The sequence below is a fragment of the Dermacentor variabilis genome, chromosome 1 (genome assembly GCF_050947875.1).
Source record: "Dermacentor variabilis isolate Ectoservices chromosome 1, ASM5094787v1, whole genome shotgun sequence".
Taxonomy (NCBI): domain Eukaryota; kingdom Metazoa; phylum Arthropoda; class Arachnida; order Ixodida; family Ixodidae; genus Dermacentor; species Dermacentor variabilis.
In genome coordinates this window covers 161,111,985-161,133,648 of record NC_134568.1, presented here as the reverse complement: position 1 = coordinate 161,133,648, position 21,664 = coordinate 161,111,985, and the positions used below count along the sequence as shown (strand labels likewise).

Here is a 21,664-nt window from a genome sequence, read left to right as displayed (position 1 = left end):
TGTTATAGCGCTAAGACCACGTCTAAAATCATGCTGGAAAGTGCATGAAATTTTGTTAGTTTCAAGAAATTCCATAAAGATAATGTGTTCGAGTAATTTACATGAGTGTGCTGTTAAGGAGATTGGCCTATAGTTAGATAACAATTGAACGTTACCCGACTTAAATAAGGGTAGAATTGAAGCAAGTTTCCACGAGGGAGGAAGGGTGGCGGCTGAGAGAGAGTTTGTAAAGATAATTGTTAGATATCTGCTGCAGCAAAGAGAGTATCGAACGAGAAAAATAGTCGGGATACCGTCAGGACCACACGACTTCTTGGTGTCTTAAGTTTAGGATTAAGTTGAGTACACACTCAGGAGACAGCGATATATCGTCGATTGGAGGGTACGGTTCGGAATCAAAAACAGGGGTTACAGAGTTGTCAGTCGTAATGACCACGACGGCACCACGACGACGGTATGACAACGAAAGCATGACGATGACCGTATCACGACGACGACATGACAACGGCGTCATAATCACGATGTAACGACGGCAGCATGGCTATGGCAGAATGACGAAGAAGGAATCACGTCGATGGAACAACGAAGGCGGTATGAAGACAATGGGATGATGACGACTGTATGAGAAAGACTGCATAACGACGACAGCGTGACGATGACGAAGAAGCCACATACCCACCGGCATGACGACAAATCCGGCGGCACCATACACACGAGAACAATAGACAGCATTATTTCCGGGATCGACTCACCATTTTGGACGGCGCCAGCGGCGCAAAACTGAGCGACAAGCTAAGAAAAGCGAACGCTTTAAAATTCAATTCTGGGTCTTCACGAGCCGAAACCACAATCTGATGAGGCACGCAGTAGTGGCGGACTCAGGATTGACTTGGACTCCGCAGTGGGGGGACTCCGCCTTAATTTACCGTGCACCCAATGCACGATACACGAGCATTTTAGTATTCCTACCCCACCGAAATGCGGCCCGCCCCACCAAAGCACGAAGCCATCAACAAGGAGATACAACTAGTGCTTAGCAGATAACGAAACACTGTTTCCACACCACTGGCAAAAGATATTTGCGCTGCCTCTGCTTTGGAAAACATTTATAGCCTGTCCAAGCTCGGTTGCGCCTGCTGTCGATGTAAATTTTATGAACGCGGAATATTGACCGGATGTGAAAAATAATACTGTTTTATATCCTGGCGATAATTGCTGGCCTTTACTTGAATCTTCCTGTGCTGAGTGTCACACCGCGTATACTCCGAGAATCCGGCATAATCCGAGATGATAGTGATGTGATTATCTGATAGTATCTAGTGATGTGATCTGATAGTATCTAGAAGTAGCGTCAAATGATAGCGTACAACCTCTTTAAATATAAAGGGGGGGGGGCGGGGGCAGGAGAGAACTGATAAAGGGGCTTGCAGTGCATACTTCTACACCGACGTGGAAAACGTGCCAGTGCTCATGCCGCACGTTCTGTTCAGAAGGCCAGACGCCAGAACGTTCCATTAGCGTTGGCACGCACACACACACGCACACAAAATGCGCACAGATTCATTTTTTCGGGCTTAAATGATTTCAGAAGCGTGTGACAAGAAGCGTGTGACAGATGGCGCGATTCTACTACTTTAGCCAATTCAACCAGATGGACATAATATGTGTGACAAATCGCAATGCGCACTATCGAATCGACAAACTTCCTTGAAGTAATTCCATGTTGCAAATGAGGAAGTGAAGTAAGGTAATAACGAAGGCATGCTGATTTAGCAAAAATTTGAGACTGACACCTGGGGCGAGGTTTCACCCCGAAAGTGTGCTGCGAATTATCGTGGCCTTCTTGTTAACGTGTCCTTAAAAAGTCGCTCTCTCGCAATGCTGTTAAAACTGTAACACATTATTGTGGCAGATTTTGGGGGCAGACATCGCGAAAATGGTGTTAGTCTCGGGATTTCTCGTAATGGACAAGACTTCATTACTTACCGATTTATATTACGCCATTGAAACGTGCGGCTTAGCGTAAAGATTTAAAAGTCAATTATCGGATTTTGCTTACAGAAGATATATTGTGTAAACAGTAAGGCAAGGAAGGGGAGAGTTGGAGGGTGGATATGGGCGTTCGACATTTTCCGCACCTCCCTCCCACCACCCGTCATATAACGCGCTCATTAGCGCGGATCTGTTCGATGGAAGAATCCGAAAAAGGCGTCATGTGCGTGCACGAAATGCGCCGCGAAAAGCAGCGAAACGAAGGCTAACAGAAAGCGTTTCATAAAGGTAGGCATCACTTGTACGCAGTAACTGCGATCAAACTAGTTGCCTGTTTTACGACCAAGTGGCTGCGCTGTACAGGCTAGACGACGAAGAACTGAGCGTCGGTGCGGGTAATAAAGGTTCGATTTCCAGGAAGGCAAAGGTCCAGCAACGTTCGTGCTTTCGAGTTTCAAGGTTAATCGACGCTTTGGTGCATCGCAGTACAGCATTGGAAGAGAAACGAAGAGTAATTTCTTACTTTGCTTTCATCTGACTCGCTTGACTGGTTAGAGTTAAACCACCTAAACTGGTCAACTACTCTATAGCTAAGGCAAGAATAGCCGAAGCTAGTTATACACAGACAAACCCCGAATTATTTGTCGCCAATCTAATGAACGAATATTGTTTCCCTGTTAAAATTATGGTTAGTCACCATAGTAAACACGCAATTAAGGAAACTATCTTAGCAGTTATCGACAAGCTTATATACACTAAACTATGGATGCCAAATGCATTATGGCGCACGCCAAGCATTGAGTGCAAAGGGGAGTCATTAGGTGCTGGTCATTTTCGCATATGGTGGGCGAGGCCGCTTTGAGGACACACCCGGAATCGGAAAGTCCGACCTGTCTCCCTGGCGAAAATGCGCGAACGCTTGACGAGGGCATCAACGTAGCACGAACAGCAACACCGGGAATCTGTACACATAACGTGTTACTAACACGAAACTAACATGCAAACCAAAAATTAAAAAAAAAAACAGCAACAAAAAATCCGCTTACATTCCACCCTTAGAAAGTGGACGTAGAGCGAAGCTGTTGCCAACGTTACACACCACCACCACCACCACAAGCGACCTACTATCGCGCTCAGTATGACCTACACCGCGCGAGCGCGTGGCCGTGCGCTCGGTATGGTTGTACAGTGGCCCCGATAGTGGCGTGTTTTCGAGATATCTGGAGAGGGTGCAGCTGTTCCAGCAAGCTCGCATCACCTCCACTTGCTTGCTTTCCCCTTCACCCTCGTTTAGGCTGGTTTTGATATCTGTTTCGAAAATGATAACTGTAGCCGTAGGTCGACGCCCAAACTTCGTAATCGGGCCCGCGTCGGTCCGCACAGTGGGTGTTATCTGGTGTGTCAGATTGATAAAAAGGAATACGTTCGTCAGCTCGCAAAATGTCCCGGGTGCCCAACAGGGATCGACTTCTTAATTCATCTCAGGTTTTAGCATTTACAGCACGCAAGCTGTCTTAGTGCGAACCATTTTTTTTTATTCGGGCTGAATATATCTTTGACTGACCACACGACCCTTTCATGTCAGTACACGTTAAAGAACCCCAGGTGGTCGAAATTTCCGGAGCTCTCGATTACGGCATCTCTCAGCCTGAGTCGCTTTGGGACGTTAAACCCCATAAACCAAACCAAACCACACGACTTTTCGGAAAGGCAATTAGGTACCCTAGACAAAAATAAACTGCACATGACCTTGCGTTTATGTCTCTAGGAAAAGTATCCTCTAGATGAGCTGACTGGAAATTAGTGTATTCTGGTAATACCGGTAATGATCGGCGAAATCGGGGTTTGGGGCCACAGTGATAGCGCACTCTAAAATTTCGGAACCATTTAGTGCATCTTAAGAAGGCGTGGTGTGTTTTGGAGCCATCACGCACGGTGGGAAGTTTATGAAGACGACGCATGGCCCCAGGAGTTGCGGCAAATGAACAAAGTAGGCTGCTCCTCGCCAAATGTGAAATGTTGCTATAGTGCGGAGAACGGCGATGGCAGCAATGGCAACGCGTTGCCGCATTAGCACCGGGGCTGTGCTAACACTCTGTCGAAAACAATGCATGGCCCATGTCGTGGCTGCTTCCGCCTTTACGCTGGACGCTGAGGCGCATTATCAGTGCTAAAATCATGTCTAAACGCACAGCCCTAATTCTTGGACGAAGAAAGCGCTGTCTTTGATAACCTTCGCACGCCACGTCTGGTCGGTGACAAAAGTGCTGCATGATCTTGCAGTTTCTGCTTCATCGAAATGAAAATGAACAAGAAACAGATGAAGTGTCCTTCAGATAAACGGGGACGAGGGGTTCCAGCGCGCTTGCTGGAACAGCTACACCCTCTCCAGATAGCTCGAAAACACGGCGCAATCCGCGCCACTGTACAACCTTGCAGAGCACTCGGCCACGCGCTCGCGTGTTGTAGCTCATACTGAGCGCGATAGTACGTCACACCCACACGCACGTGTGCGGAAGTGCAGGACGCATTATCATTCTCATAGGCCCTCCGCCAAGCGCAAGTGCCTTATTGAACTAAACGAATGTTTAAAAGTAAAAATGCGTCAGAAAAATGCAACTTGCACACAAGCTACAGACATGATAGCTTCGTATTTGTTAATCAAATAGGTGACGGAGCGGTTAGTAAAGCATACACCCTCATTCTCGTAGGTCCTCCGCCTAGCTCAAGGAAGTTATCAAACTAATTTCTCAAAGCAAAATGCGCCAGAAGATACGTAAAAGAAGACTTACGCACAACCTGGAGACATTATAGCATCGGATTGTAATTCGAATATACGAGAAAACATAATTCTGTTACGTGGAAATGCAAACACAAAGCCTTCCAGCTGCCGTTTGTTTTTGTGGGTGGACACCAAAAATCCCGACCATCTAGAGGCTAACAACTTCGCTGTAAAACACAGCTTTGGTACAAGCTGTAGTGAATTCACCGGCGCAATGTGGGCGTCGCAGAGTGCTGACGGGAAGACTGCCAACCTTAGGTGATCGAAGAAAACGCTAAAGCTCGACTCGTCGTGTGAGTAAAAAAGGAACAGGGAAAATGGAACCTTATACCACAGCATAGCTCCAGCGTCACATTATTTGTGCATTGGGTGCGGCATGCTCCAGACGCTCATTAAAAAGTTAGAGGTATACAGTGAGCTATAGCACGAGCAAGCACCTTCAGTCGCTGCAGAAGCGGTAACCCCAGGCAGCAGAAACCAATTCGAAACCCCCCTTACGGCGTCACTCGTAGTCCCGTGGGTTGCTTTGATAAGCTAAACATCACATTTTAATTTTACTGTGTTCAAAGTTTACGGTTACGGGCAGCGCCAGATCGCCGGAGACATCAGCCACAGACAACACGTGTATTCGCCAACTTGCGCTGCCCGTAACCAAGGGTCCGTAACCAACTAACCTGATCACAGTGCTTGCTGCCTTCAAAGTTACCGGTAGACAATGACGTACGTAGCCGGTACTGCAAACAATAACGGCGCATATACAAGCTACATATGCACGGCTTCACCGAAAATATTTAACGCCACGACAATTCGTCAACTCAGACAGCTTGGAGATTTTGGCGCCTCTAGAAGCGCAGTATAGTCAGGTTTCGCGAGTGCAGTTTTTGGCAAACACTGAAATTTCGTTAATCTGTACAGCTTTTCTTCACGGCTTCAGAAGGCAGGATTCGGGTGGAATTTAGCGTTCTCTTGACAGTACTTTCTACAATGAGAGAGTTCAGACAATTGGGACTAAGAATTGGGTCCGGCTGGGACCAAATGAATCCAAATTTGGACCAAGAACACGAGAAATGTGGGGGTGTGCTTTTGTGTTGTAAGAACACGTCACCGAAGATAACTCCGAACAGCAGTAAGGAACTGGCGCTAGCAAAACGAAGCGCTCCGTTATTCGGCAACACACTGCTTCCTTGACCGAGTGCTAAGCTAATGGGGGAACAGTTCGCGGCAACAATGCACCGTGCGAGTCTAAAATTAACCACATTGCACCATAGGCTGCATATATCTCCGGTACAGGGGGCCCCCCGCCAGGTCACTTGGTCAAAAAAAAAAAAGGGGGGGGGGGAAAGAAAGGAGCCAGAAGAAAGAATCGATTTTCATCGTTTCAGTGATTGATATAATTATTTTGTGAACTGTGCAACCTATACGATAAAATAAAATGGTCAGTAACGGAATGGCGAAGTATATTTAACGGATTGTTTCATTTACTTTGTTTCGTTTAATCACTCAGTATGTGCCACTGGGCTCAAGCTTGTCCATTCCTTCAGAATCGGTATAGCCCACTACGTACGACTCCTACATAAAACGTGAAGATATAATGCTGTCACAATGATATCTCTAAAATACATCGCTTTGTTAATATAATTATTAATTATATTTCACGAATTCTTCGATTTACTTTACTTCTTCGATTTAGCCATTCGGTAAGTGCAACTGAGGGTGTGCCCGTTCATGGCCAATCGTCCAGAATGGGCATGTCCCACTGTGACACAAGAGGTACACAATTGCCTAAATGTTGCTTGATAAGTGTCGCACTTTTCTGCGCATACATGCACATGTCGTCGTCCAATTCTACGCATCACCGTCAGCTGTAAAGCATTTAATCAACCGCTCAACTTAAGCTTCGTTTGGCATACATTCCAACATGGACGTTGGATCTGCATTTTTTGTTCTTTTTTCCCGGAAACGGTAACGTCAGAGCTCTTGTTTGTTTTGTAGTAGGCAAAGCGCGGAGGCGGAAATAATGCTTCGTATCAATGATGACTATGAAGACGAAAATGGCCTCTCAGACCGATACTTTCGCCGTCTGGGCTTTGCGTGAAATGTTGGAAATACAATGCATGTGCGTTACGGCTAAACCAGATGGCGTAGAACTAGCGTATCAGCGCATGTGTACGTCCTCTTCAATTATGTTTTGTGCGAACGTCATTTTTCCAAGTGCGGTGCTTCATCAAGATCACGTAAAAAAAAAAAAAAAAGAGAGAGGAGACAACCCAGAGGAACGAACAAACAAAGGTAAAAATGAAACCGTCGGAGGCGATAAGTGAGAGTGCGAACGAGCCCTCCTCCCCCGCCGCCAAAGCGATAGGCGCGTCCGGCCAAGGCCGCCGAAAGAAACGCCGCGCGTGTCGGGGCTCACTGGCAGGCCCCTATATCGCCTCTGTCACCCGAGCTGCGGTATATACACGAATCGGCACTGAAAACAACCCCCAGCAGCTCGATGTGACGGGCGTTGGGAAACTGCATAGGCATACAGAGAAAACGGAGCACCGTTACCGTTATTTTGTTGTCTGCACTGCAAGAATCGTTAGGGCAAGGGTTGGTGTTCTGTTGCAGTTGAGATACAGCGAGGTCACTAGACACCGACAAAATAAAGCAAGAAGGAAGACAAGCGCTGCCCTCGTTTCCTTCGCAGTTCAGTCGTCCCTGCTTAGCATTTCGCCCGATAACTTCATTGCAAGGCAGATATACTCTTTCCTTACAAAAGTGCAGTGCGTGTCAAGAGAAAGAGAGTGGCGTTTGTCAACTTCAAGCGCACCTTTAACACGGTGATCAATTTGTGCACGATTAAATGACTGAACTGCGAGAACTGGTGAGTAATGAGCGAATGTTCATTCAGAGATCACCCGAGAGCTCCTTTCAGCGCGTATACAAAAAAATTAATACAACACTTTAGCGTGCGCCCGTCTTACAGCAGGTGCACAGTAATATACGACGGGCGCCGAAAGCGACGCAACTTGAAAACCGTGACATGCCGGGGGATATTAGTTTCCAAGCAACTCAACTCCGTATTACTTGTGATGACTGACGTTTCCGGCACTACTTCAAAGACGGGTCGCATCACATAATGGCGCCCACAGTAGCATACTCAACGCACCCTGAACGAGAGCACGTTAATACAGAGGCATGTAATAGAGTATGCAATCGCAGCGCCAGGTTGTGTGCTAATGCACCGATTCTTTTCTCATGCATGAACAAAGTAACACGGACATTACGAATATGTTAAGGTCTCTCACACTTTGTGCCATAGCCCCAAAGCTTCTTAACGGTTCTTTAATTCTGTGCAATATATCGCGTTCTGCACAATCTCTTACGAATTTACATACTCTGTGCTATTAAGGCATTTCAACGCCGCGTACATAAAAAAGAAAACAGAAACACGTATTTCATCCATGTAACACTTATTTTACTGCGATGATTGCAGTGGTGACGAAGGGTGCGACGTTTCTTGACTGACTTGACCCATGGTAACCAGCTCCGGATTAATTTTGATCACTGTTTTTCTACAAGTCATGGTAGACGGCGGCTTCTGTTTTTTCCTCTCGTCGGATATGCCGACGCCGGAAATCTAAACCGACATCGCGGTGCAGCGCAGCAGGACGTCACAGCCGCTCAGCCACTTGGGCGGCAAGGAGGCTCGGTAACCAGCCAGGACCAGAGCTGGTGCTCTTACACAACCAAAATGCCGTCATCGGAGTGTCTTAACTGCGTACACTATAAAGACATTGAAGTTCCGCTAAAAGTGGCACCATACACTTTAAGCTACGTTCATCAAGCAAGAAAAAAAATATACAACAATTTCTGAAGTATTAATCCGTGCGCAGTGTCTACTAAATGTTAAAAAACAAACGGACAAGAAAGCTTAACATCAATGCTCACTAATTCATGACGACGTGTGACCGGCAAGTATTATATCAGCGAAAAACCTATATACTTACTCAATGGAGTCACAATTTACTTAATTTTGGTAGTGTTAAGAGTCACCGCAGAAGGTCACATACCTTGAAATTATTTGTGTTATTTATTTAGTGACACAAGGGGAAAAACAGCTTAATATAAGTGGGTGCACCATTTAACCATCGAAAAATGCAGAGAAAGAAACAGACAGGAAGACGTAGAAAAGCGGTTAGAGAAACACAAATTATGTAAATAAAATCCCACCGTGTAGAACAGCGAACGGAAAAGGACGAGCGGCTGGGAAACAAATGAAGTCGTCCGAGTAAAAACTACACGAAAAATAACAAGAAAGAAGCAGTGAATGTTAGCTGATGTTCTCGGAAGCAAACGCGGACCAAACACGTCAAGCATTTTCCATGGATGCGTACGCGCACGTGCAAGCGCGCGTGGGGAACCTTTTTCGAATTCTTTCGGTGAAACGACGGGCGCAGTTAACACGCGCGCATCGTCTGTGCTGTGTGGTGAAGTTTCGGGGCGTGCGATTCGTTTGACTAGAGTTTTTCAATGCTTTGAAAGACTCTGGCTGGACTTAACGTACTATATCTTCATGAAGCATCGGTTAACGATTATACAAAAGGACCCACTCGCGAACTTCTGCATAACGTGGTAGAGGATGCGCAACTGACCGGTGAATGCACGGGCGGATAGCTCACCAAACTTTCGTCACGCGGCGGCGCGCCTTCTCCAGCACGAGTGCGCATCCGTTTCCCCCTCTTGCAGTGTGTGTCATCATCAAGCGCCGCGCTTCCGCAGCGCACGCGAGAGACAGACGACTAACTTCTCGCTCCACGTTCCAACGTCGCACGTTTGAACATAAAAGAAATAGAGACGGGGGCTTACCAGCAATATGATGCAAAAGTTGAAGAGGCCACGGTAGTTGGTCCATCCGCGGGAACTGCTGAATAAAGAGTCGCATGGCTTGTGAATCCTGCGTAAGAGAAGAGTTGGGGAGCCTTTCGTCAGTTGCTCGGACCCATCGGTGGCCTGCATGCTCGCAGTCGTCCCCACGACGGACGCATCGCGGGACGACTCGGCTACGCGCGGAAACTCGTTACACTTCTCCATCCGTCTCTTCGACGCGCGCACACTACTTGAACAGGAAAACGCACGCTGCGCGCAGCTGCTCTCGCGAAGGCCGTCCGCGCAAAAACATACACCGCCTAACCGATCAACACGCGCCGCGGGACAGCCTGCGCAGCTGCTTGCTCGGCGGGCTGGTTTGTTTCGGTATCGGCACGCCTCCCCGCGACGGCGAGACCGGGCATGCATCCCGAATACGTGCCAGCGGCCGCTAGGGGCCATGGTAGCGCTGCATGCCGTTCGTCACTTCCTGCTCGCGTTTTCGGAGCGACAGTTTCGAGAACTATAGCTTAGTAAAACGTTTTGTTGGGCGAGTTTGTTCTTGGTCGAGAAGAAAAAAAATTAACGCCAAAGAAACCAGGACGCGACGAGAACATACGACTGGCTGAGAACACCCGGATGGAAATTTTGAGCAAGATGGACATGTTTTAGCGGTCTGTTGAAAGGAGCTGGTTGGTTTATCTTCAGAATAAAAACAGAAACAGCGTAACACAGGACGAGCGAGTGAAGAGCGCAGGACAGAGCGCTGTCCTGTGCTCTTTACTCGCTCGTCCTGTGTTGCGCTGTTCCTGTTTTTACTCTACGCTTTAGCAGTTCAAGAAGAGCAGGCGCCAGCTCATCTAAAGTCATACGAGAGCCTCAACAATTACCCTGAAAGATAAATAAAGAACGCTTGGTCGGTGTGGAAAGTGCAAGTGAGGCAGGAAGTTTCGAAAACATTGTAAGTTCTCAAGTTTATGAGATCCAGTTGCGTACGCATCATACCTCAGGTAGGGAAGTAACTGGATATTTATTTAATAGTATTTATGCACGACAAACATCTCCTATATCGAAGTCGATGAAGCGCTTTATTTGCTCTATAACTTAATTGATGCACCGCAAAACTGTTCATAAGACGCATGATAGAGAATGCCAAGTGATATCTAAGCGCTCGATGAATTTCATCATTTCGCATGTCACTTAAACCATTGTTTTCATTGTGCAATGCAGTAAACCGCACGCGCTATCAAGCAAGCGTGGACGCACCTGCATTGCTAACCATATGGAGAGACCGGATCACGAAATCTAATACGCTGCGATAATGCTTACTACAATGGGCATCATATGCGCCACTTTTCAACACAGTCCTCGGCAGTTGGCTCGCCGTGTCTCCAGGAGAGTCCGCATTTCGTTTATTCGAAGCGCGTAGAAACGTTACAATTAAAAACATTTAATCATGGGGTTTTACGTGCCAAAACCACGATCTGATTCTGAGGCACGCCGTATAGTGAGGGACTCCGGAAATTTGGACCACCTAGGGTTCTTTACGTACAGTTAAATCTAAGTAGACGGGTGTTTTCGCCTTTCGCCACCATCGAAATGCGGCCGCCGTGGCGGGGAATCGATCCCGACACCATAGCCACTAAGCTATCACGGCGGGTAAAGGTTACATTTGAATGTCCACGAAAAGGCGGACCAATGGTATGCCAATGCTATGGTGGTCTAGGAGACGCTAAACTACTGCCGAGCCACAGTTGAAGAAATTTATTAACCAAACTTCAGCACTTTTATTTATTAATATGAAATGAAAGGAGAGGTTGGCGCACTTATTGGCACCGGCGCCGGCAACTTTTTGGCAACAAAAGCCAAAAAGTGATATGCACTGGTGACCAGTAAGAGCACGAACATTTGCAAAGTTCTACAATAAAGTGATCAATTTCATCACCCTGGAGGTCGTTCTCCATAGCATGGATGTACCGGTCCTGATCATTTACTATTGTCTTAGCAAAGTAAACTGATAATGCAATGAGTAGCGACCAAATCCCGGTCACCTTCGATGTCTGTTGAATTCTTTGGGATCTATCCGTTTGAAAGGGTGCTTGCACACAGCTGTTGCATTGTTATACCAATTGTCTCATGAATGAAAATATAGCGGCATTTGCTCTATTTTGCAGCCATCACGCAGAAAAGCTAACTTTGCGGTGCAGTCTTTCTAAAAGTAAGAATTGTAGTTGTTCGTGGCAAGATGATAATCGACGAGTCTAGAAGCGACGGAAAACGACAAGGCAGAAAACAGCGTGATCGGTGCAGCAGAAAACGGTGATTATAAGCTTCTCACGCTGGGATTTAAACGAACGCTCTTAAAAGCGAACGATGAAAGCAGCACTTGACATATATTTTATTGCACAATCTGTTAACAGAATGGCGCCTCTCACTTTTCTCCAACTTAAGAAGGACTTCTCATGAAGTTGATGTGTACTCATTGGTTTTAACATGGAGCGAAATTAAAGGAAATGTACAAGAAATATCCGAAGGATTGGAGAACCGGTTCACAATGCGGATTTTTCTCCCACTGCACTACGCTCTTCTGAGTATTTCAAAGAAACTTCGTCGCACCAGAAGAATTCAGCTGTGCAGCGCCTTCCTGCTACGACTCCTGGTCCGGATGGTGCAACGGCATATATCACAGTTGTTATGATAGGCGGTTCCTAATGATTTAATAATAGTGAACCGAGCAAACAAGGTAGCGGAATTTATGCTTTTCGTTGACGTAAAACTATATACAACTGTAGTTGAAACAGTGAAGCACACACTTATGAAGAACTTTGCGACCCTGCCTACATGGATCTGACTTGGACAACTTACGGCGCGCTGAAGCTGCTGCGCTCGAGAGCCACCGCATCGTGCGTTGCACTGCGCTGGTGGACGTGCAGTGCAGCGAGCTCTTCCTTCGTTCCACCGCCGTTCACATTGCGCTGCGCGCGTTTCCCGCAGGATGCGCGGGCTCGTATACAATGAATGCGCAAAAAAAAAGAAGGAAACTGCATTAGGAATAAAGGCGAACTCTGCAAACGCGGCCTTGTGAAGTGCTCGCTAACTGGGCATAAGTCTTCAATGTCATGGTTGGCAGTATACGTAGACGGGCGGACAGTGAGCGTCTGCGGCTGCGTGCAAACTGCACGCTTCAGATGGGGCAGACGTCTCCCATTATTTTCGTGGAGGTTCCAGTACTTCACATGGCACAGGAGTTCGCGAGAAGCTTTCCAGGGATAGCGGGGGTTTTTCTCGACATCATGTGAGATTCTCTAAACGTAGCGAGCTGAGGAGGAGTGTTGCTATTGCCGGTCGCCTTACAAAGGCGACCGGCAATTGCTTTGTCGGAACGCCGCTTATCAACTGGGGTATAGCAGAGCCCGCCATAACACATTTCGGGAAGACTAACCGTGAGGACGCGTATCCACGACGGGACGCAACATGCTGCGCGCCACCCACCCACTTGAACCTGCTAGCCCACCCACACGGCTCGCTATTTACTCTGCACATCTAAATCGCGGATGAAATCGAGGAAGTGCCAGAACACCTCACTTCTAAATATCCAATGTCTTCGCTCTATCCCCTGGCCTACAATTGCTGTTCGCAATAATTCAGTTAGAGAATAAAGGAGTAACTGTAGTCAAGATTTCTTCTTAACGCAAATGCAGGACTGAAATTTGTTAACATTAGTTTCTAGTGCCTTCAAGGAGAACGTCACATGTATTTTTCCGTAAGTCACCCGCTTTCTGGCCAGTTCTCACAATTTCCACGTGCAAGCTCCGCATCGCGTGCGTGTGGAGTGGCGGACAGGAACACGGCCCGCGTGTTGCTCGACTGCGCCCATATGCGTATGCCGAGCAAACAACTGCGCTACAAACTAGAAACCTCCATATTCAATTGGGACAATACTTGAACGGTGACCAGTTAGTGGCCTTGAAAGGACAGTTTTTAGTGCAGTGAACGACTTTTTTTATTTTTGCGATAGCAAATATATGGGCACTCTAGGCGAATATCTGCCGTCGCCATCGCCGTGAGGTTCCGTATAAAGTTCAAGGGCGATAAAATCGTCGCCGCGCGCCGTATGCTGTTTGTGTGAGTGAAAGCTTGCGAGGATACGCGGGCGATCGCGGCTCAATCTTGCGCAAGCAACGGAGGAAAGCGGGGAGGAATCGCGCCGGCTTCCGTCGCGCGTAAGGCTCCGGGGGGGGGGGGAAGGGGAGGGTTGGGAGGGCGGCGCGCTCTATTTCGGGCCGCCCGGGCGGCCCGCTTTATCTTGAAAGCCATCTGCAACGAGTACAGAGTCCGCGCTGCGCTGTGTTTTCGCGACTTAGTTAGCGTTGATGCGAGCATCTGCAGGAAAGTCAATTCGCTCGCTGCTGCTGCCGCCTTTCCTCACTGCAGCGTTTTGACAGCGAGTTTCCGTGGTCATCGAGCGAGATGTGTTCATGTTTACTTGAGCGGGCGTGACGCCATGCTTGTTCGTTTAGTTAGTATGCCTATGTTTACTAGTCTATATGACCGATAAAAACTACTATCCTTCGTATAGCTGTGGACTAATTTGCTATCACAATCGATGCTTCGCCTTGCGGGCGAAACTGCGACTTTTTACAAGTAAGTACGGACATGTGCTGTAGATAGCATATAGTTTATGCAGTGACTCGCGTTCGATGTGGATATTTCGTCTTTTAATGTTTCGTCTTTTCGACGTGGACATCTCTTTAATGCGAAAGCATTAAATGCCCCATTAAGCGAAAATCCGTCGGCGATGTCGGCATGACCGAAAGACGGTACCAAAAATGGCCTACGGCGCAAATAGTAAGAAGACGCAAGAAAAAATTCACCCACGATTACGATACTCCCTAACGCGAAATTTGAGCGCATCTCTATACCTGTTGTGATTTCGCGAATAATGAGGCGAAGAATTTGAGAGAGACATGTATCAGAGTCGGCGATCGTCGAAAATCTGATCTGCAGGTCAAGCACGTCGGCTTTTATACATGACTCGTCGAAGGCTCCAGTGTAATCACTGGTTCCAGAAACTACTACACAATTTGCGTCGCGCACACAATCAGATTACAAAACGATCGTAGACCATGACAATCGAAACACGCGCGAACGAGACCAAGCAGTCCAAAGAGGCGCGAGTGGAGTGAGAAGACGATAGTACGAAACGAGCGGGCCGGCTGAGACGAGTTACGAGCGCGCATCGAGTGGTTGTGCGGGTCATGTGAAGTCCGCATGACACCATTTTCCCGCACACACGTCACTGACGCACGCACGTTCTGATTGGTCTCCGCCGTTAGCGGCTCGTGTCTTCCATACCCACTCCGCGTTCGCTCTTTCATCTTTCTCTGTGGTCGTTTACACCGCCGACGCTCGTTGCAAGAACGGTAAAATTTGGCAAATTTCGGGCTGGGCGGGGAATAAAACCCGGGCCTCTGTGGTGCGAGAAGACCAGGCTTCCCCGACGGCTCCACGGTTCCGGTTGACTGAAGGTGTGCCTAGTGCTAACGTCATTGGACACGTGACGGCACAGCCAATAGGTAGGAGCAGGCGCCACGCCATTAGTGCAGAACAAGAGCACGTTCATGGCGTTCCGAGGTCTGCAAACGGCAAAATGCTTTCGCATTCCCACACGTAAGCAGTGTTAAGTGTGTCTGCCGAATTCTTTTTTCATTCTTATTCACTTTTAAAAGAAAATTTCAATTTCTCATATTAGCTAACCGTAGAAGCTAGATGTGTACTGCTTCCGACCTCAACAGTTGGAATCCATTTAAGCCTACCTACATATATACTCAAATAGGTATGAGTCATATTGCTTAGAGGAAAAAGAACTGCGGCTTCTTTTTCTGGTATAAGAAAGAAGTTGTTACGTTTAATTCATCCGACAAAAGACACACTTTCTTCTACATATCCTTAAGTATATTTAAGGTGGCCTGAAAGCAGTCCATACATTCAGAGTAACCGACATCCATATCTACTGAGACATTCCCAGGCAAGTCGGCCGACATGAGCTATCCGTCTCTGATTATGACTCATACACCGAAAAAAATGCAGGGCAATATAAGATTAAATTCGCGCGTTTATAGTACGCATGCACGCACGCACAGTGGCACGTATATCGTACACTGTAGTGCCCTACTGTCTAGGATAATTTCATGGCACACACGTCATAATAACATGCTCACGCTTTAAAGCTGCAGTCGGCCACTGATTTGAAGGCGCTCTGCTGCTGAGCGCGAGTTCAATTCCAGGTATTCCAGATGGGGGGCAGTGTGAAAAAACGCTCGTGTACCGAGCTTGAGTGCACGTTAAAGAACCCCAAGGTGGCCAAAATTAATCCGGAGATGAACACTACGGCGTCGCTCATAAAACATGCCTTGGTATGGGAAGTTAAACCACACCAATCAGTTTTTTTAAAAGAAGCTTGCTTGGTCCTCGCCCCAGTTGGGGCTTACGCTTCGCCGCATCTGTATACGGAAGGACTTTCGTTCCGCCCAACCAGGAAGGCTAGCACGAGGTAAGCGCACCGCAGTCGGCAATTTCGATTTGACACGCGACTGCTGCCAGCTGCAAAATGCTATTTACGAGCTGGCACAGCTGGTTGGAAATGTGTGGTATAAGGACCATAATTAGAACAACGCAGAGCCACATATAACCCATCGCGCAGCCGCGCGCGCGGTTACATTTAAAGCGAGAATAAATATATCATTAAGTCAACGGGTCTTTGCTTGGTGCACAACTTATTTAAAAAAGAGAGCCTGGTCCATTGAGAGGTTTCTTTACTCGACGTTTACTCACTATATTTACTCACCTCCTTTGGATAAAGAACGGTCCTCCGACCGAAACGTGGTGTAAAGAAGCGTCTGAATGGACCATGCTCTCTTTACAATATATCTTCCCGGGACCCGAATACAGCTATGGGATATAATCGCTTTTGAAGCTGCATGGTTATTATCTATTCGCATGTTACGAGCGTGAGATTTGTTTATTCAAATACCACTGGTAATTAGATGCCAAGACAGTAGCAGTAGTAGCAGCAAACATTTATTGTAGAAAATAGGACGAGCGGCCTTCAAGCTGGTCGGGTACCCTATTCTAGGGTTTCGCTGGCTTCGTGTCTGCGGCTTGCCTAGAGTGTGGCAGCCCTCTTGGCTGCCTCCTCCGAGCTGGAGAGCAAGGCCTCCCATCTCTCTCGCGTTGTGTTTCGTGAGTATTGTCTTGAGGAGCCTTGGCGCATTACCACGTGATGTGGTCCAGCGTGGGCTCGGCTCCACACCATGGGCACTCATCTGGATATCGCTTTTTATTTTGTGTAGAAGATGTAGATGCGGGCAAATTTTGGGTTGCAACCTCCTCCAAGTGATTTGCTCCGCTTTCCTTAGCTTCTGCTGGAGCGGGGCGAATTTAATTCGAGCCCTTTTGCAATATTCAAGGATTGCCGATCGGCTCCAGTCTACTGGTTCGGGTTCGATGCTCGCCTCAATGTCGGGGCGCCACTGGTATGTTGAGTGCGCAGTGACTACTGCGTGGGCGAGTTCATTTTCCTCGATGCCAGTACGACCAGATGAGTGATTGCACCAAGGTCCTTGGTTTTATTTATTGTCTTGGCAGCTGCCATGTAGATCCTACCGTTCAGGTAGTTTCTACACGTCTACATGGTGTCCGTCAGGATGTGGGCTTCCTCACTTGTGTTGGTGTGCGCCGCAATAGCCGTAGCGATGGCGGTCTCCTCGACCTCGCAGATGTTGTAGGCCCGCGCTGTGGTGCTCGTTACTTCTCTGTAAATGCCATCTATCACTGTTGTTGTAAAACATGGTGTACGTGTTGTGTGTACGTTGGCGTCAGTGTAGTATGTGTTACTCCTGGCCTCGTATGTTTTCTTGTAGTGTTTGACCATAGCTTCTCTGCGTCCCGGGTTTAGAACGGGGTCCATCCCTTTTTGGATTGGAGCAACGGCAATTTTCTCTCTGAGCGGTTGTGAGGTCGGCCTCCTTTTCTGCGCATTCTCGGAAACCCAGTCAGCGTAGGATGTCTCGTCCCGTTGTTGACTGGGTAAGCCTTAGCTTTTGCACATTGAGCTGTGCCCCATCAGTTCGTCGAATGTATCAGACCCCAAGGGCCATAAGGAGTTTCGCTGAGGCCATTCGGAGGAGCTGCAGGGCCTTTGTGTAAGCTCCCCGCAGACAGGTTTCAATGGAGTCTGTATCCGCCTTTAGCAAGTTGTAGTAGGGAAGACTGTATAGAATTCTACTTTCGACCAGACTTTTGACATGCCGAATTGTGTAGTTTTTACTCATGCCAATCTTTGTACTGTTTATCTTTCTGATCATTCTTGACACCTGTTTTACGGATGTCTGAATGCGGTTGAGGTTTAAGGTGCATCTTTGATTTGACTGAAGCCACATGCCCAGGATGCGGCTGGTGGTTTTGTCCTGTATCTTTGTCCCAGCCATGTAGTCCTCTAATTTGTGTTGCATGTCCATCGGGACCGATAGGCTGCCCTTGCCTTTCTATATCCTCATTAGCTCTGATTTCTGTGGGGCGCACTGCATGTTGCGTTCCGTTACGTATGCCTCTATGAGGCTTGCGGCTTCCTGCGGTCTCTCCTCCTTTTGCCCCAGCGAACCTGTGGTCGTCCAGACCGTGGCGGACTGTATACATACATGGCGGATCGTATACATGGCTGGTTCTGGAGTGTCCTAGCTAGGCCTAGCATGACCACGTTGAAGACGGTTGGAGAAAGATTACTGCCCCCTGTGGTGTTCCGCGATGTGCCACTTGTATTAATCGTGACTCTAAGGTGCCGATCTTAATTTCAACCGTGCGATGATTCAGGAAGGCCTTACGTATTTGTAGATTCTTTCCCGCATTTTGTGTCGGTGAGGCCGTCCAGGATCCCCTGATGGCTCACGTCGTCAAAGGAGTCTTATGTCGACTGCCATGACAACGTGCTCGCATCCTGATGTAGGTTGTACCAGCACCTCTTCTTTCAGCTGGAGGAGGACGCCCTGAGCTGGGAGGTGGGGCCTTAAGCCAAAGGTGTTGTGCGGCATTAGGTCATTGTTTTCGAGATGGTCCTGCAGCCGTTTGTTTATCACCATCTCGTATAAGTTGCCCAGACATGGCGTGAGGGAGATGGGGCGCAGGTTTGCTACCTTCAATTTCTTGCCGGGCTTCGGGATTAGGATTACCTGGACATGTTTCCACTGTTGTGGGATAGTGCCTTGTGCCCAGTGCTCGTTAATAAACTTTGTAAAGGCCGTGATCAAGCAGTCGCTTATATTTCTGATCATTGCGTTGGTGATTTTGTCCGCTGCCGTATTCTTTGTCATGCACCCGATGGCTGCGCGGACCTCGAGTTCGCTAATGGGGGCAACCCAACGCATGTTTGGGTTTCCCTTGATATTCTGTGTCATAAGGAAGGGGTGAAATGCCTCCTCCAAAGCATTTCGCCTCCACCTCGGCCATGATTTCCTCCTCCGCGCCTGCATACGTATGGAGCGATCGTTCTAGCGCCTTATTTTCGCCCTTATTTTTGGTCGGGTCTGTGATGGCTCGCCAGGTTTTGCTCGTACTCAGCGCTCCGTCCAGACTGTCGCAGAACTTCTTACAATCGCCTTCAGCAAATTTTAGGGCATAGTCTTCTGCCTCCTTTATGATTTCAGCAATGCGTATTTTCAGCTTCCTATTTAGCTTTTGCCTCTTCCACCGTTTGCAGGCTTCCCAAAATTGGAGCAGATGCAGATCGACGCCTGGAGCTTCCTCCGTGGTGGCCACCTTTTTGGTGACCACCTTTTTCTGCCTGCGGAGGTTATCACGCCATTCGTGCAAGGTTTTTATGTCGAGATGCGCATATGCTGTGCATTGCCTGTATGCGTACCAATCCGTGAATTCGGCGGTGCAAATCTGCTTTATAATTTGGCGGGTTTTTAAGGAGATGCTGAGCATGTAGTGATCACTCCCTAGGTTGTTGAGAGTGTTCAGCCGCATCGCGAACAGGAGATTCCTTCTCCTTGTTAGATCGGGACTAGCGTCTGTCGGTGCGCGATTCCCTATTTTTGTTCGGAATGTGGGGTCCGTGAGTAGTTTACAAGCTGTCTTCCCTTGACGTCTTGGTTGGGTAGCCCTATGCCCGGTCACACGCACTGAAATCCCCGGCAATTAGTAGTGGTTTGGTGTGCGTTTTTGTAACCGCTTCTTCTATTATCTTGGTAAAACCCACTGCCCTTTGGCGGAGGGGGGGGGGGGCTATAGACGTTTGGTAGAAAAACACCATGTAGTCTTGGGCCCTTGCACAGAACTTCGACTAATAGGGGGGGATGCCCGTATCGGCACCGGTATCGCGTTTGATTTCCGTTACGGATCTGTGTATTAGCATTGCTACCCTGTGTTCTTCTTCCGAGGCTGTATATGTTTCATAGCCCTGCATCCTTGGTACGTTTCGACTTCCTGGAGTGCTATGGCGGTCGGTGGTATCCGTTGGGACTTCACCAGCTGCTGTGGCACTCCCTTTCTACGCCGGAACCCACTGCAGTTCCACTGCCAGACCTCTGTGGTTGTCCTAAGGCCCCTGGGGCGTCTAGCCATGACTTACTGAGTCCTGTCCGAAGGTGTGGAGTACGGGCCTATTATAGGTCTTTTCTGCCCTTTCTCTAATAGTAGAGCCCGTTGTTTGTTTTCTGATTTTTTTCTGCCTGCACTCAATTTGTACGGCTTGTGATTCCTTGTCTATCTTCTTGTCTTGCTCTGCGAACTTCCGATCAATGTATTCCGTGAGGCGGGAGACAACCGTATATATCAAGTGTTTTACTGTTGCCTCCGTGACTGGTGTCTTTTGTGCGGTCTTGGCAGTGCTATTGCTCCCCGCCGCTGTGTTATTGAATTGAGGGAGTGACTGGTGAATCGCGGGTGTTTGTACCTACTTTTTAAGCTGCCTGTTTTCTCTGTCCAAATCGCCTAATCTGACTCTTGTGATTTCTAATTCTCTTCTTAGCTGCGCTAGTTAGGCAGAAAGTGTGTTGTCTGGTTTGGGTTGGGAGGCCATTGCTGCCCAGCTCACCTCGATTTATTTATTAGCTTGTTTCATTTTCTTCTGCTTCTGTTGAAGGGGTGGTGGTTGCCTCACCTCTGGGGAACTGGATCGCCCCCTAGACTCCGATCTCTACATGGACTTGGACCTTCCCGAAGTGACTGAGCGCTCCCTTTCCGAGCTCAGCCAGCGTTCCTTGATAAAGAGGACTACAGGCAAGGTCGGAAGCCACGACAAGTCTAGGATGGATATAGAAATGCACCCAGTGCGGATGGTAAAAAAGGAATCACCGCCCAAGCACTCCGTACAGATACCCCAGAAAGTGGATGGGAAAACGGCGCCGCGGTAGCTCAATTGGTAAGGGCATCACACGCGTAATGCGAAGACGTGGGTTCGTATCCCAACTGCGCCCAGTTGTTTTTTCATCCAATTTCCAGTGATTCATAAGTTCTTTAATTCAATTAAGAACTACAAGTAATTTCTCCTATGCTGTTTTTGGTGTCATTGTTGGCTTCTTATGATATAGTTAAAGCTCGATCTAACGAAACCCGATCTTACGAAGAAATTTCAATTCCCCGGTAGGTACCCATAGGGTTTAATGTTGTCATCAACCCAAATTAATGAAACTAACTTGGCCCCCACACTCGATCTAACGAAAATTTTCCTGAAATAAATGAGCGAAAAAGCGGTGATTTCTTGCTAATTATGACACGGACGGGTTTTTCTTCGAGCGTGCGCTCTAACGTAATCGCGTTCGAACATGTCGGCGCCCTAGTCACGGCCTTAGTTTTATTTCGACGAGGCTGCACGCCGCGCCCATGCGCAGAACAACGGACTCAGCAGTCGTCGATCTCTTAAGGTAGTTTGCTGGGGCCCACAAGGGAACCGAGGGCGCATTGGAAGCGATTGTGGGCTGTGAGAAGTGTGTACGCCTACTGCTGGTGAAGCGCACGCAAGCGAAGATAACGAGTTTT

At 48.0% G+C, this 21,664-nt stretch overlaps 1 protein-coding gene across 2 annotated transcripts in view; it reads right to left on the bottom strand.

The window, feature by feature from the left end:
• Nucleotides 1–21,664, bottom strand: part of mdy (diacylglycerol O-acyltransferase) — a 255,316-nt gene that overhangs the window by 150,324 nt on the left and 83,328 nt on the right. The window contains exon 2 of one of the 2 annotated variants that reach the window (XM_075698769.1): nucleotides 9,626–9,713. In XM_075698769.1, coding sequence (XP_075554884.1) covers nucleotides 9,626–9,713 — 88 coding nt within the window. Of the gene's footprint in view, nucleotides 1–9,625; nucleotides 10,011–21,664 lie in introns of those variants that run through there. The other variant, XM_075698760.1, reaches the window with a different exon arrangement.